Source organism: Eumetopias jubatus, unplaced genomic scaffold, assembly GCF_037043125.1.
Source record: "Eumetopias jubatus isolate StellerSeaLion01/CBP00866 unplaced genomic scaffold, mEumJub1_p1.0 scaffold_13, whole genome shotgun sequence".
NCBI lineage: Eukaryota > Metazoa > Chordata > Mammalia > Carnivora > Otariidae > Eumetopias > Eumetopias jubatus.
In genome coordinates this window covers 98,479,749-98,495,303 of record NW_028274819.1, presented here as the reverse complement: position 1 = coordinate 98,495,303, position 15,555 = coordinate 98,479,749, and the positions used below count along the sequence as shown (strand labels likewise).

At 57.1% G+C, this 15,555-nt stretch overlaps 1 protein-coding gene across 1 annotated transcript; it reads left to right on the top strand.

Annotated features, from left to right (window-relative positions):
• The first annotated feature begins 1,775 nt into the window (after window positions 1-1,775).
• Window positions 1,776-13,085, top strand: ABCG4 (ATP binding cassette subfamily G member 4). The gene is made up of 14 exons (XM_028105972.2): window positions 1,776-2,013; window positions 6,361-6,478; window positions 6,595-6,727; window positions 6,861-6,911; window positions 7,134-7,279; window positions 8,447-8,570; window positions 8,697-8,811; window positions 8,993-9,135; window positions 10,520-10,618; window positions 10,839-11,007; window positions 11,106-11,206; window positions 12,290-12,448; window positions 12,618-12,736; window positions 12,860-13,085. The coding sequence occupies exons 1-14, from the start codon at window positions 1,776-1,778 to the stop codon at window positions 13,083-13,085; spliced, it is 1,941 nt and encodes a 646-aa protein (XP_027961773.1).
• Window positions 13,086-15,555: the final 2,470 nt, after the last annotated feature.

Below are 15,555 nucleotides of genomic sequence, written 5' to 3'. Positions count from 1 at the left end.
GGAAAGCCCCAGAGGGTCCTGGGGACCTGCGTTTGAAGACTTGTGGGCTGAGGGAGAGAATGACATGTGTACTAGAAGATGCCCGAGGCAGAGTCTGTGAGCCCCGTGCATGCCCTGGCACGTCTGTGCCTCCAGCATCAGGCGTGTGCCTGTCCTAGGGGTCTGAATTTGCCTGGGAGAGTAAGGACCGTAGTCGGAGCAGGCTGAGTTCTAAGTACGGCCATCACCTCGGAGCTGCTTGCAAGCTCTCCCAAAGCGTCCACCCGCCTTCCCTTCTTAACTAGTTAGGGAAGGTGGGGAATGGGGTGGGGAAAGGGGAGGAGGCTCTCCCAAGACTCCAGCTTTCAAAGCCTTTTTATCTAGTTTGGGAAATCCCTGGAGGAAGCCTGAGCTCAAAGGCCAGGAACTGAGGGAAACTGATGGGGGAGTGGTGCAGACAGTCTGATAGCTTCACAATCCCTTGAGGGGGATGGCATCTGCACCCCAATGCCCACCCCCACCCCCTATACGCACACCACCACCGTCTAGTCTGTAATCCAGGGACCTGTCCCCTCTGAGCGACTTCAGCTCTCCTGTCCTCACGGTCTTCAAGTCGGCCCTTCGCCGCCAACCCCCCAGTCCTGGGTCCACGCCTGCGCCCGCTCTGGCCCCGCGTCGCCCGCACTGCTGTCCCTTTCGCTGTGCTCGCCCCCCGCCGGCTGCGGGGCGGCGCGGGCCCTTTAAGAACAGCGGGACCCGCGAGCAGGAGCTGGGAGGAGAGCGCAGTCGCCCGGCGGGCTCGGGAGGACACAGCGCCCGGCACCGGGCTCTGGGACCCGGCTGTGCGCAGCCGAGTCGGGGCGCGCCCCCATCGCCCCTCCCCATCGTTGTCATCTCTCCGCGGACCTGCGGCCCGGGCCCACCCCGGTCGCCCGCCCCGCCCCGGCCCCGCCCCGGCCCGCGCCGCCGGGACCGGGAGCCGGGCCGCGGGTGCCGCAGCCGGAGGCAGGTAAGGAGGGCCCGGAGTCTCCATCCCCGGTCCGCGCGGCAGCACTAAGCTTCTCGGTCCGCACCCGGCCCGGGGGCGCGTCAAGGTGACTAGGCATGCAGGAGATAGGGAAGGGGGGGAGCCCGCCACGGGGGGGGGGCTAGTTGGCGGCGGCGGGGTGGGGGAACGGTGGTCTTGAGTCCCGGTGGTGCGCCCGCCTTTGGGGAGAGTCTTGGACGCGCGGGCGCAGGGGCGCCGGCGGGAGGGGCCGGCCAGGGGACGCGCCCGGGGATGAGGAGGGGGTTGCAGCGGGAGGCCCAGAGCCTCCTCTTCCTCCGCCTGCCCCCCGGTCCGCCCTGCGCGCAGCCGGCTACCCTGACCTCCTAGCGGGCAGCCGCGGCCGGCCGCCCCTGCCCTCCTCCCCGCCCCCCCACAACTCTCCAGTCCCCAGGGGCTGCTGGCCTGCAGGGTAAGGAGATTAGAGCCGCCGCGGGGAGGGGGGGAGCGGGTGAGGGCTTCCAGGGGTCGGGCTGGGGCCAGGCTGGGGCCAGGCTGGAGCTGGGGCTGCCTGGACCGAGGAGAGGTCGAGACCGAGGGTAGCTACGCGGAGAGTGGTGGGGGGGGGGGCAGGAGAGGGCAGATGCTCTGGCGGTGGCAAGTGGGGTGCTCCCAGTAGCCGATCTGCCCTGAGAAGGAGGCGGGGAGTGGGGGTGGGGGAGCATCAGAAAGCAAGGGAGGGAGCTTTGAGCCAGGGCTTGGGGGTCTGCCCCAAACTGAGCAGGCCCTTTTCCTGCAGGCCGGTGGCGCGATGGCGGAGAAGGCGCTGGAGGCCGTGGGCTGTGGACTAGGACCCGGGGCCGTGGCCATGGCCGTGGCGCTGGAGGACGGGGCGGAGCCCCCGATGCTGACCACGCACCTGAAGAAGGTGGAGAACCACATCACCGAAGCCCAACGCTTCTCCCACCTACCCAAGCGCTCAGCGGTGGACATCGAGTTCGTGGAGCTGTCCTATTCCGTGCGGGAGGGGCCCTGCTGGCGCAAACGGGGTAAGGGAACAGCCTGTTGGGGAGCTGTGGAGCCCCCAGGAGTTGCCTCTTAGAGAGCAGGAGGTCTGGGTATCCCCTGTTCACCAAGTTCCGCCCCAGGGGGCTCTGTGGGAGCACTGAAATCTCAACCCACCACCGACTATGCACACAGCTGACATGCCAGGTCTGTGCTCCCCACGCACCTGTGAGCCTGGTGGGACACTAGGTTCAACTGGCTATTGAAGCTTTCCTCCTCGAAGATGACACTAGAACCTCTGGTCCTTAGGTAGTCCTGGAGGAGTTTGCCTTTATTTTAGGTAGAATTCCTGCCTTTGAGGCCTGGTATGAGAAAGTTCTGGGCTGTGTGGCAGCCCTCCTCAGTGGTTAGCAACATCCTTGTACCTACAGAACACTGCTGATTTTATTTTTATTTTTTTTAAGTTTTATTTTTTTTTTAAAGATTTTATTTATTTATTTGACAGAGAGAGAGACAGCGAGAGCAGGAACACAAGCAGGGGGAGTGGGAGAGGGAGAAGCAGGCTTCCTGCAGAGCAAGGAGCCCGATGTGGGACTCGATCCCAGGACCCTGAGATCATGACCTGAGCCGAAGGCAGACGCTTAACGACTGAGCCACCCAGGCGCCCAGAACACTGCTGATTTTAAAAGATTTTCTCATTCCTGTAATGTTACTTCATTCTTGCTGAAGTCCCCTGAGGCAGGGAGGGTGAAGGTTTAGCAAGATAGGTGACATCCCCATGTTACTAATAAGGCCACTGAGGTCCAGGGAAGTTGAGTTGAGTCACTTCCCTGTGACCAGTGCCACACAGCTAATAAGTGGCAGAGCTGGGACCAGAAGTCAGGGTTGCCAGTTCTCTATGTATTGTTCTTTCCTTCTTAATTCCCTGGTCTGGCATTCACATCTCCTCGTCTTTTCGCTCATCTGCACAGGTGGGTCAGGTCTGGGGCTCTGAGAAGCCCCTGGAGTCCTTGCCCCGCCTGCCCTGGGCAGCTTGAGCTGGGGAGAGAGAGGCTGAGGGTTTGTTGTTTTGTTTTGTTTTTTGTTTTTTCCCAGAGCTGGGTGTGGGTCAGGGGTGGAGCTGGGACATTGTTCTCTGAGATTCAAGAAGTAAGTTTGGGGTGCTTCCGAGCAGGGCTGAGCATGAGGGGTCTCTTCATTCCCCACCCTTGCTCTCAAGAGTGACCAAAAGGTCCCAGGGCCTGAGCCAATGGAAACTGAGGCCTCTGGGTCCCCTGCTGGGTGCCCTGTCCCCGAGCAGCCTCTGGGCCCTGAGATCAGCTCTGGGCAAATGAGGAGGTGGCCGTTATTCCTATCGCCCTGTTTTTCCTCAGTTTTTTTTTTTAAGATTTTATTTATTTATTTGACACACAGAGAGAGAGAGAGAGAGAGAGCACAAGTAGGCAGAGAGGCAGGCAGAGGGAGAGGGAGAAGCAGGCTTCCCACTGAGCAGGGAGCCCGATGTGGGGCTCGATCCCAGGACCCTGGGATCATGACCTGAGCCGAAGGCAGCCACTTAACGGACTGAGCCACCCAGGCGCCCCTGTTTTTCCTCAGTTTTAAGGAGACATGAAGATAAGAAAGAAATGTAGCTAGATGGACCGGTTGCTTCAACCCACCAGCCAGACTGGCACCCCTGACCAGGTGCTTCCTCCTTTGACCTTGCCAGCCCCCTGCTCTCTACTGTCCATTTTGCTGTCTCTTCTGTCCTTTGCCCCTTTCTTTGCCCTCTGTCCTCCTCTCTTTGACTTGTCTTTTCACTGGAGTCCCTCTCCCTTTGTCTGGAGGACAGAAAGCCAGTAGAGGTAGGCAGAGAGGAAGAGCGAGGGATGTGGAGGGTGGTGTCTGCCTTGCCCAGGTAAGGACTTGCCACCCATTGTCCCCTAATTATATATGATGTTTCTTGTTTTTCAAAACACTTTCCCATTAATTACTATTCAATATCTCACTGAATATTTACAATAACCCTATTATGCCTTGGGAGGAGCTATTACTGTCCTGATTTTATAGATGAGGAGACGGAGGTCCTCAAAGATTAAGTGACTTGACAAAATTGCGAGAGAGTTACTGACAGAGGCAGGACCAGAACTCTGATGTGTTTTTATCTGGAAGGGCTGGCCGGCCCCTCCCGTGATGAGCAGCTGGGGAACAGCAGGAGTTCAAAGCCACCTGTCCGCTGGATGACCTTGGGCCATCTGCTTATCCTCTCTTGGACTCACTTTCTCCATCTGTAAACAGGGACGATAAGAATTGTACCCGCACAGGCGTGTTATGAAGCTCAGCCGAGACGTTATCTGTGAAAATGCTTGTTGAGAGGCAAGTGTAAGATGATATTTGTATTAGGCATCAGTGTTCAGTCTGGTGCTTGGCTCGGATTAAATGAGGGGAAGGTTCATCATCGCCTGTTTCCTCCCCTGCAAAAGAAATCATTTCCTGTGAGTGGCTCTGGAGGGTGTTTGGGGGAGTACACGACCACACGTCTTTCTGATTGATGGTGATAATCCCTGAGGCCGAGGGATGGAACCTATGGCTTCCCCTCTCCCAGGAAAGAACTTGCTGTGTGACCTTGGGTGAGTCGCTGGATGTCCCTGGGCCCCAGGTGGCTCATCCATGTTGCCATAGCAGCAATGGAAGTAATGTGTTTGTAAACTCTAAAGCACTATCCGGGCAGTTGGTGCGACGGGGACCCCACAGTGGACAGCAGCTGAGCCTCCTTCTGAACGGATGTGTCCAGAGGGACAGCTGGGTGTGGTGGAGGGAGGGTGAAAGGTCACATCCCCTCACTGTCTCTGCTAAGGAGGTAGAGGGGAAAGGGAATTGAGCTCTGGGGGGGTGGGGGGGGTGGCGGAGAGTGGTAGCCCCCCAGATCTCCAGTAGAGCCTTGGTGTTTCTGCCTCAGGGGGGCAGGTCTGTAAGCAGAGCAGGCAAGTCTTGCCTCCTGGGCTCCCTCCTTCCTCTCTGCCCCCTTGTTTCCCCAGGTGACTCCGTGTAGTCTCTGACCTCTGCTTCCTGGCTTGTGTTGTATATATGCTCTCAGGTAGCAGAGCTCTTCCTCCCAAGGACTGGAGAGCCTCCGACTTTCCTCTCCATTTTTGAACGCGGCTCATCCTTCAAGACTTTGCTCAAATGCCACTTCTTCCACGAAGCCATTCCTGATTTTTCGCTTGCCCCTCCACCCTCCTCAGTTCCATTTTCTGCATTCTCATTGTACATTATTTGTGCTTCTGTTATAACCCTTATTTTATTTCTCCTCGGATCCACAGATGTTTTCCATCTTTTTAACCTAGACTATGACTTTCATGAATGCAGGAAATGTGTCTTCTTCATTTTTTTGTCCAGTGTCTGGTACAGAGCTTGGAATGTAGTAGACATCAATAAGTGTTTGTCAAATAGAATTAATAATAAAATGTCACTTTTTAAATGTACTCTATGTGCCAAGCACTGTGTCATATGCTTTACACATATTATTATCTCATTGCATCTTTATAACAACCCTATGAGATAGGTCCTATCATCCTCATTTTACAGATGAGGGACCTGGAGCTCAGAGAGGTTAAGCAACTTGCCTGAGGTCCCACAGCTGGTAAGTGTGGAGCCAGAATTTGAACCTCGATCCACCGGACTCCAAATCAATGCTCTTAATGCATATGCTGCCTCCCAGGGAGTGAATGAATCATGAGATTTTTACCGAGCCGTGGTAGGGGCTACAGAGACGAGCCTCGTGGGCCAAGCGAGCACAAAGAAGGCCTTTTCAGAATGAGGCAAGAGTTCTGAGAACACATGCTCCTAGAACGTGTCGTGAGCACCTAGTGCATGCCAGTCCGCTGAGGTCACATAGATGAGCAGGACACGGGCTCTGCCCCCAGGCAGCTCACAGACTAAGAGGCTGGGGGACAGGGGAGGGGGGCGGGCACATCCAACAACAAACATGCTAGCATACACAAAGTGCTGTGCGAACACAGAGGACATTTAACCAGCTCACTCAGGCTGACGGTTGGCAAAGTCTTCCTGGAGGGAGCGAGAGTGACTACTGTGTTTATAGCAGGGGAGCAGGGTCGTCTATAAACTTGACCCCCTCTCCTTGCCCGTCCATGAGGGGTGGAGGTCTTCTTATGGCCTACAGGAGAGTGTGCTTACCTCTGGTACTTTGCTGCGAGGACCTGGCCCTTCTAGGGGAACAGGCAGAGAGGGTGTGAATATCATTGCCCCTCGGAAGGTGTTTCTCCAGTCTCATCAATCCCCCCTCAGTAGGGAACTGCCTCGTTCACTAATAGCCAGGGCGGCTCCTCAGAGTTTTGGGCGCCTCTGTTCACTGTAACCCTGATCACAAGTTCCTCCCTCCCTCGCTGCAGGTTATAAGACCCTCCTCAAGTGCCTGTCAGGTAAATTCTGCCGCCGGGAGCTGATTGGCATCATGGGCCCCTCCGGGGCCGGCAAGTCCACGTTCATGAACATCTTGGCAGGGTACAGGTGAGGACGAGGCTGGGGTGAAATGGGGGCAGGAGCCGGGAAGAAGGATCCCCTGGGGAGCACAGAAGGTATTCTGAAGTGGCCTTGACCCCCATCCGCAACCAATGGGCCTGCAGGGAGTCCGGAATGAAGGGGCAGATCCTGGTCAACGGGAGGCCGAGGGAGCTGAGGACCTTCCGCAAGATGTCCTGTTACATCATGCAGGATGACATGCTGCTGCCACACCTCACCGTGTTGGAAGCCATGATGGTGAGGGCTGGCTGGCCGCTCCCTCGCCCAGCCCCCACTTCTATCTGCCCTCCCCAACCTCCTCGGTGGCTAGGGGGTCAAGGCAGGGCCCTCCTCCCACATATATCTGACCTGCCTACTCTCTGGGCCTCAGGTCTCTGCTAACCTGAAGCTGAGTGAGAAGCAAGAGGTGAAGAAGGAACTGGTGAGTGGGGAAGAGAACAGGGCAAGCACAGGAGAGCTGCCCTTTCTGTGCTTCAGAGTTCTAGAGCCCTGAGTTGGGGGGTGGGAGACCGGATGCCAAACCTGGGACACTGGAGGCCAAGTGGACTTAAGGGAATGCGTCTTTAAATCGGGGTGTGGGGGGCTGGGGAGGAGCGGAGATTCTGAAGCTGACCTGGGGTGGGTGGGGGGGGGGCTGGGCCAGGTGACGGAGATCCTGACGGCACTGGGCCTGATGTCCTGCTCCCACACGAGGACAGCTCTGCTCTCCGGTGGGCAGAGGAAGCGCCTGGCCATCGCCCTGGAGCTGGTCAACAACCCGCCCGTCATGTTCTTTGACGAGCCCACCAGGTAGTTCTCCCCCTCCTCTCCCACCAGGATGCCCCCTCCCCTCGGCCCTGAGCCAGGGCAGGAGGCCGTATCAGCTCCACTGCTGGAGACCAGAGTCCCTGCGCAGCAACCTCCTGGGGCCCAGATAAGGGCCTCCTTCTCATCCATTCCTGCCAATCCTGGTGCCGTAGCAGCCCCATCCTTCACGCAGGCAGAAATCCTATGTCCTGCTTGACGGATGCCTCCCTCTCCTTCTCTTCCCCACCACCAATCAGTCCCCAAATCCTGCTGATTCTACCTCCTTTCTCTGTCTCTCAGATGCGCCCCACCCACATCCCGTGCTTAAGTTCTGGACCTCATCAGCTCTTGCCTGTATTTCTGCCACAGGCTCCTACCCCCTCGTCTTCAGTCTCTACCAGCCAATCCTCCCTCCAAACTGCAGCCAGGGAGAGCTCTCTAAAACACAAGTCAGGCAATCCTCACTCCCCCGCTGAAAAACACACAGCGATTCCCATTTACCCCTCGGAAGAAAGTCAGCGGACTTGCGAGGTCCCGGTCTGAACCTACTTCTCCAGTCTCACATCTTGCTTCATGCTGTCTTGTATTTTATGCTCTAATAACACCGAATTGCTTATAATTCCCTGGGCCAGCCAAGTGTTTCATGCCTCTAAGCTTTGCACATGTTGTGTCTTCTGTCCGGGCTGCCCTTCACCGCCACGCCTGCCCTTCCACCTTCAGCTGGCTCCGCTCCTTCTTCCACACGCACTCAGGAAACTTCTCTGACCACCCGCCAGCCCCTGTGCGGCAGACCTGAAGCCTCCCCCTCGTTGTCACCCTGTGTTTCTACAGCATGTTCTACATCACCTCCAGTGATCTGTGCGCCTCTCTCTCTCTCCCTCCAGACCAGAGCCTATGTCTTAGTCATCTGTCATGGTAATCCCAGCGCCGGCCATTCAGCAGGTGCTCGCTCCATATTTGCTTGTTAAACTGAATGGCGCTCTGGGCTTCTTGGTCCCTCCAAAGGCCTGCATCATCTAGTAAGGACAGGCTATCGGGGTGGCCAAAGGGACTCCCTTCTGGGGATGCCAGCTCCATCCCTGTTGTAGCAGCTGCCCCACCCCAAGCACTCCCTTCTCTTGGCTCTGCCCACCTCACCCCACCCCACCCCCGTGGCCTTTCTCTGGACAGTGGGCTGGACAGCGCCTCATGTTTCCAAGTGGTGTCCCTCATGAAGTCCCTGGCCCAGGGGGGCCGTACGATCATCTGCACCATCCACCAGCCCAGCGCCAAGCTCTTTGAGATGTTTGACAAGGTGAGTGGCTCTGGGCCTCCCAGGGGACTGGCCTGCGGTGGGGAGAGGGAAGGGCATCAGGAGAGGTGCTAGTGGGGTCCGCCTAGTCCACGGTTGTGTTCTCCTCACCCTTCCTTTCTGCCTCAGCTCTACATCCTGAGCCAGGGTCAGTGCATCTTCAAGGGCGTGGTCACCAACCTGATCCCCTACCTGAAGGGGCTTGGCTTACACTGCCCCACCTACCACAACCCGGCTGACTTCAGTGAGTGGGGGGGGCCTGGGCTGTGGTGCTGGGCCAAATCCGGGGGATCAGGTCATGCACCTGGGCCTCCCTGGGGAGGTCTCACTCTCCCCTGCCTTCCCTGCACACCCATGGAGGGGCTGGCTTGCCCTCAGGAACCGAGGAGGGATCTTAGCCAAACACTCCCGTCCGTGTCTCCCAGTCATCGAAGTGGCCTCTGGAGAGTATGGAGACCTGAACCCCATGCTGTTCAGGGCTGTGCAGAATGGGCTCTGTGTCATGGCCGAGAAGAAGAGCAGCCCTGAGAAGAACGAGGTCCCCACCCCCTGCCCCCCTTGCCCTCAGGTGAGTAGGGTTGGAGAGGGCAGAGAGGGAAAAGTGGGGGAGGGCAGAAGGGACCCTGGACGATGGTCCTGCCAAAGGAGCTGTCCCCCAGAGGCATCACAACCATTAGGGACTAGGAAGAACTCAAGAACTTGGACTAGACCTACTATGAACAGCTGTGTGACCTTGGGCACGTTGCTCGACCTCTGTTCATTTATGTGTTCAGCAAATTCTTACTAAGCATCTGTAGTGTGTTGTCCTCAGTGCCGGCACGGGCCACCTGGTAAGCAAACCTGGTGCTGTGTCTCTTGCCTCGTGGCCCATGTGTCTTGCTGTCATCTCCAGCCCGGAGGTGATGACCCTGAGCTCCAGGGTTGTTGGGAGGACTAACTAGCTCATCACATAAATCTCTTTGCACTGGTGTTCCTTCGGTGCTGGTTCTCTTCCCTAAATGAGATCCTGTGACCCTTGGAAACCTCACCGAGCTGAAGGAGAGCTCATGCAGCAAGTCAGTGCAAACAGACGGTGGGCTTGCGCAGTGAGGGAACATAGGCCAGTTGCTGGTGCAAGGCCACTCGGGAGAATGGGGAGCTAAGGCTCAGAAGTCCCAAACTCCCCAGCGGCTCACAGGTGAGGGCTTTTAAGGCCAAAATCTGGGGCAGGGATCTCTTGAGAAGGTGGTTGTTGTTGACCAGAGACATCTGAGGTCACACGAGCAGGTGCTCTGGTGCTGTTTCTTCTGGTCCCTGGAGGTCTTTTCCATCTCAAGAGACTTGGAACCTGAAAAATATCCTTATTCCTTATGTTCGAGATTTCACTGGGTCCATCTGGTGATTATGTCTTTAGGGTAGTACTGATGAGCCCACTTGTAAGCTAGAGGGGTTGCATTCCTACAGGTCCCTTGGTTGGCCGAGCGTGCCTGGGGGCGTTGTGACCTCTAGTGTTCATTCCTTCATCTGAACTGACAAGCTGGATGCCAGCTTCAAAAACCAGGAGGGCTACTAGTTGCGTTTGCTGCCGCCCTCATGATCCTTGTTTAATACCATTGTGGGCACTGGTGGTACAAAGGTACTGGGCCCTTCGGGTAAATGTTTCCTGATGGAGTAAAGATGAGAAGAGGAGTAACTGGTCTACTCAGCCCCCAGAGTGCCCTTGGCTTCCTTGCCGTTTCCCCCCCTCTCAAGTTTTTACTTGCTCCTTGTGTCTCGCTCCGGATCTCGCTCCGATGCATGACTCTGAGGCCAGCTTCCAGGCACACACCTCAGTGGTGGAGAGTTTCCCATCAGTATGGAAGGGCCTGGAGGACCCCTGCCCTCGGGAAGGGCTGGAAGCTTTTCCCATCACTGAGCTGGGTGTGCAGTGGGTGGGTGGGGTAGGCTCGCCTGACCCAGTGTCCTCTCCCCAGGAAGTGGATCCCATTGAAAGCCACACCTTTGCCACCAGCACCCTCACACAGTTCTGCATCCTCTTCAAGAGGACCTTCTTATCCATCCTCAGGGACACGGTGAGGCATCAAGTTGGGGGAGAGGAGGCTGGTACAGGCCTGGCTCTTGGGGGGCATAGGATCTCTGCAGCTGGGACGGGAATGCCCCCCCCCCCGCCGCCAGCCAGCAGTCTCCCAAGGCACCCATGGGTCTACGTGTCCTTGAGGGCAGCTCTGAGTTCCTACCCCAGTGTGGCCTGCCCATCCCTGGCCCTGTGGCCCTTCCCCTCTCCTCACTCAGGTCCTGACCCACCTGCGGTTTATGTCCCACGTGGTCATCGGCGTGCTCATTGGTCTCCTTTACCTGCACATCGGGAACGATGCCAGCAAGGTCTTCAACAACACCGGCTGCCTCTTCTTCTCCATGCTGTTCCTCATGTTTGCCGCCCTTATGCCAACTGTGCTCACCTGTGAGCGGTGCCGCCCTGGGCGGGGTTGGGGGGGTAGCGGGGCACACGGTCGGGGCGAGGGGGTCAGACAGCTGTGCCTCACCCGCGTGTGTCCTCAGTCCCCTTAGAGATGGCGGTCTTCATGAGAGAGCATCTCAACTACTGGTATAGCCTCAAAGCATACTACCTGGCCAAGACCATGGCTGATGTGCCCTTTCAGGTAAACCTCTTCCTCCCTCCTGTCTGGCTTCTCCCATTCTTGCTTGCTAGCCCCCTTCCACCCTGTCACCTGCCGTCCGCTCTTTTCCTTCTCCTCACTTGACAAATCGGTGGGGAGTACCTACCGTGCACCAGGCTCTGGGCCGGGCACGGGGATCCGGCAAGGGGTAGGACAGATGTGATCCTGACCTCGTGGCACCGATGTTCTTGTGGGAACGACCGATGACGGACAGTGATGAAAACATTTACGAATGACTCCGGGAATCTTAGCCGCCGCAGTGGAGGGTAGCTAGCGTGGGCACTGAAGTCTCACTGCTGCTTGTTAGCGCCGAGACACGGGCAGGCCGCCTGTCTCTCGCTGCTTCCACGTCCCCATCTATCAAGTGGGACGATGGAAGTATCCAGCTCGGGATGGTTTGTGAGAAGTCAGTTAATACACATAAAGGACTTAGGCTAGTGCTTGGCACGTGCCAAAGTGCCCAGTAAGTGTTAGCCGGTTTGGGTTGGTTTTATTGCACTAACCACCCCCTGCCCCCCGTTCCAAGTTCCGGGGCCACCAGTAATCTGTAGGGCAGCTGGTGTGCAAATGAGAAAAACCTGCCTCTTCCTCAGGGCGGATGCTGCACCACACACGGTGCAGAGGAGCACAGTTGGATCTCGGTACCTGGTGGCCTCTTGAGTGGGCAGCTGGTACAGGGAACAGCCGACACGACTGTTCACGCTAGGCTTGGACGCCGGCCCCCAGGACTTGATAGCTCAGAGGGGGATGACACGTGTTCACACGTAGAGTGAATTAATCAACAATATAGAGACTAAGCCGGTCCGGTTTAGGAGCCCAGATATGGAGACGTCACCATGCCTGAACTGGTCGGAAGGGGCCCAATGGGAATGACAACACTGGAGGAAGCAAGGGGACATGTGTCCGCCTGGGGGGACAGCACACACCGAGCGTGGGGGTGGCAGGACTCAGCACGGACACTCTAGGAAGAGCTGTTCTAGGGGCTCCTGCCCAGGTGGCGTGGAGGGTCTTAGCCGCCGTGGTCCTGGCCGGTGCCCCCTGCTCAGGCCTGTGCCCGCTCCCCAGGTGGTGTGCCCGGTGGTGTACTGCAGCATCATGTACTGGATGACAGGCCAGCCAGCCGAAACCAGCCGCTTCCTGCTCTTCTCCGCCCTGGCCACTGCCACGGCCTTGGTGGCCCAGTCTTTGGGGCTGCTGATTGGAGCTGCCTCCAATTCCCTCCAGGTGGGAGGGCTGGCCCCCTGGGGATCCAGAGAGGGGAGGGGGTCTGGTGGGAGGAAGCAGGAGCTGACATCAGGAGTGGAACGGATCTGTGGGAAACCGCTGGCCACCCGGGTCCCGGGTCCGTCCCGGTCACTCTTGTGATGGTCCGGTCCCCTCCCCTCCCCTCCAGGTGGCCACCTTCGTGGGCCCAGTTACCGCCATCCCTGTGCTCTTGTTCTCCGGTTTCTTTGTCAGCTTCAAGACCATCCCCACTTACCTGCAATGGAGCTCCTACCTCTCCTATGTCAGGTCAGTGGCGCTGCAGGAGCGCAGGCCCCAAGGAGGAGAGAGTTGCCGCTGGGCCCTGGCAGTTTGCCCAGGGAACAGTGACCCTATGCTCTGTATCCCGCTCTCATGTCCCCGTGTGCACAGGTATGGCTTTGAGGGTGTGATTCTGACCATCTATGGCATGGATCGAGGAGATCTGACCTGCTTGGAGGAACACTGCCCTTTCCAGAATCCGCAGAGTATCCTCCGAGCGCTGGATGTGGAGGATGCCAAGCTCTACCTGGACTTCCTTGTCTTGGGCATCTTCTTCCTGGCCTTGCGGCTGCTGGCATACCTTGTACTCCGTTACCGAGTGAAGTCGGAGAGATAGAGCTGTGCCCTGGCCTGCGCCCCAGCCCCCGCAGCGGAAGCCCCCAGCCCCAGCCCTCTGGGACTGTTTTAACCTTGTAGACTTTGGCACTGGTTGCTGGTGCCGCCACCCCTCTCTCAGCTCCTCCACAGGTTGGCTGCCGGACTGCGCTCCCAGCCGTGGCCGTGGCTGTGGCCACAGGGGCTCCAGCCCTCCCCGCCATGCCCAGGAGTCTTCCCCAGTTGATTGCAGTTTGTAGCTTCCTCCCTACTCTCTCCAACATCTGCATGCAAAGACCACTAGGAGGCTGCCACCCTCCTTCCTGCCCTCAGCACCCTCCTCTGTTGTCTGCCTGGGAGCCCCAGGTTCTCCAGGCCCCCATTTACAACTGACCAAAGTGGCCCCCTCTGGGGGTCCCCACCACACAAGTGTTTGTAAACTGGGCTGTTCTAAGGTTCAGGTTCCAGGGCTGGGCCCTGGTGGGGTTCCCTGGAAGTCCCATTTGGACAATGGAACGGAGCAGGGAAGGCTCTGGAAGTCTCTTCCTCCTCCTCACCTTCTCCCCACCCCCAGACCTGGCTGATTTGGACAATCTGCTGGAACAGAAGCTGGGTTTTCTGTCTGGGTCATCCCTCCCAATCCTGGGGATTGGAGAGGCCTGGGGCCCTGGGATGCCCCGTCCCCTTCCCCGGCTCCTTCCCTGTCCCCTTTGGTGGGGGGAGGGTCTGGTGGCACCTCTGCAATAATGTCTGTGTCTCTCTCCCACCTGCCACTGGAACTGGAGAATGCACTTTATTCTGGGGCGTGAGTAGGAGAAGACCAAGCCTCCTTTCTTGCTTCTCCTGCCCAGTCCTGCAACACTCCCTCCCCTCCCCAGAGTTACAGGCACATCCATGTGAACAGGCAACCTCAGCCCGGCACACACACGCTGTCCCCCGCGGCTCCGAGGAGGAGTGATGGTGGCGTGGTAGGTGCCATGGGAAGGGTAGTGCCCACCTCCTCTGGGGATGCCACTTTGACTGCACGGATGAGGCTGGTGCTGCCCAGGGTGTCCCGGGACCCGGGATCTGCAGGTGTCGACCCCCGAGTCTTCTTTCCCCTCCAAGCCAGGGGTGGCACAGGGCACTAGCTCCCCAGAGCTCAGGAGCCAACAGGAGCACAAGCATGGGCTTAAGTTGGCCTTGGCCACTGCCAACCCTGGGGCCCCTCTTTTGTGCGTCAAGTTGGCATTCTCACTCCCCTGCCCCTTCCCCAGCCGCTTGCTGCTCATTCAAACTCCTGTCTGGGTCTGTCCACACCCTTCCCACCTTCCCATCTGCCGATACCTCTGGGCACCAGAGCGACAGACACAGAGCTTGTCTGGCTTTTGTGGTAGGTCCAGGCTCACGCCACTTCCGATTTCCCCTTCCCCCAGGGCTCTCCCCCCTGCTTATTCCTGTGCACACACCACTCTTCCTTCTCTTACCCTGCCACGGATTCTCGCCATTGTCCAGAGATGCCAGTTGTATTTGTGGGACTTCACCCGTTATTAATAAAACCTATATTTATACAGTATGCAGTGAGTGAATGTGTCTGGCTGTGGCTCCTGGTTCCGTGGTCTGTGATGGGTCTTCAGAGCACTTGAGAGAAACCTGTGAGCTTTAGAGCGTTTGTGGCAGGGAGGAACCTCCATACTGTTTTCCAGAGTGGTTGCACCAGCTTGCATTCCCACCAACAGTGTAGGAGGGTTCCCCTTTCTCCGCATCCTCGCCGACACCTGTCGTTTCCTGACTTGTTCATTTTAGCCATTCTGATGGGTGTGAGGTGGTATCTCATTGTGTCTTTGATTTGTATTTCCCTGATGCCGAGTAATGTTGAGCGCTCTATCATGTGTCTGTTGGCCATTTGGATGTCTTCTTTGCAGAAATGTCTGTTCATGTCTTCTGCCCATTTCTTGATTGGATTATTTGTTCGTTGGGTGTTGAGTTTGATAAGTTCTTGATAGATTTTGGATACTAGCCCTTTATCTGGTAATGTCATTTGCAAATATCTTCTCCCATTCTGTCAGTTGTCTTTTGGTTTTGTCAACTGTTTCCTTTGCTGTGCAAAAGCTTTTTATCTTGATAAAGTCCCACTAGTTCATTTTTACTTTTGTTTCCCTTGCCTTTGGAGACGTGTCTAGCAAGAAGTTGCTGCGGCTGAGGCCAAAGAGTTTGCTGCCTGTGTTCTCCTCTAGGATTTTGATGGATTCCTGTCTCACAATTAGGTCTTTCATCCATTTTGAGTTTATTTTCATGTGTGGTGTAAGGAAATGGTCCAGTTTCATTCTTTCGCATGTGGCTGTCCAATGTTCACATGGATATGTTCTTGCCGTGTGATACATGTCTCTCTCTTCAGAATTCACCGCGCCCTGGTTGTGCCCGTGGTGGCAGGTGTAGTCAGTGGTCAGGAAGGGCAGTGAGAAGCAGGAAAGATCCTGGACCTGAAGCTCTAGGATGAGAATGGCAGGGAC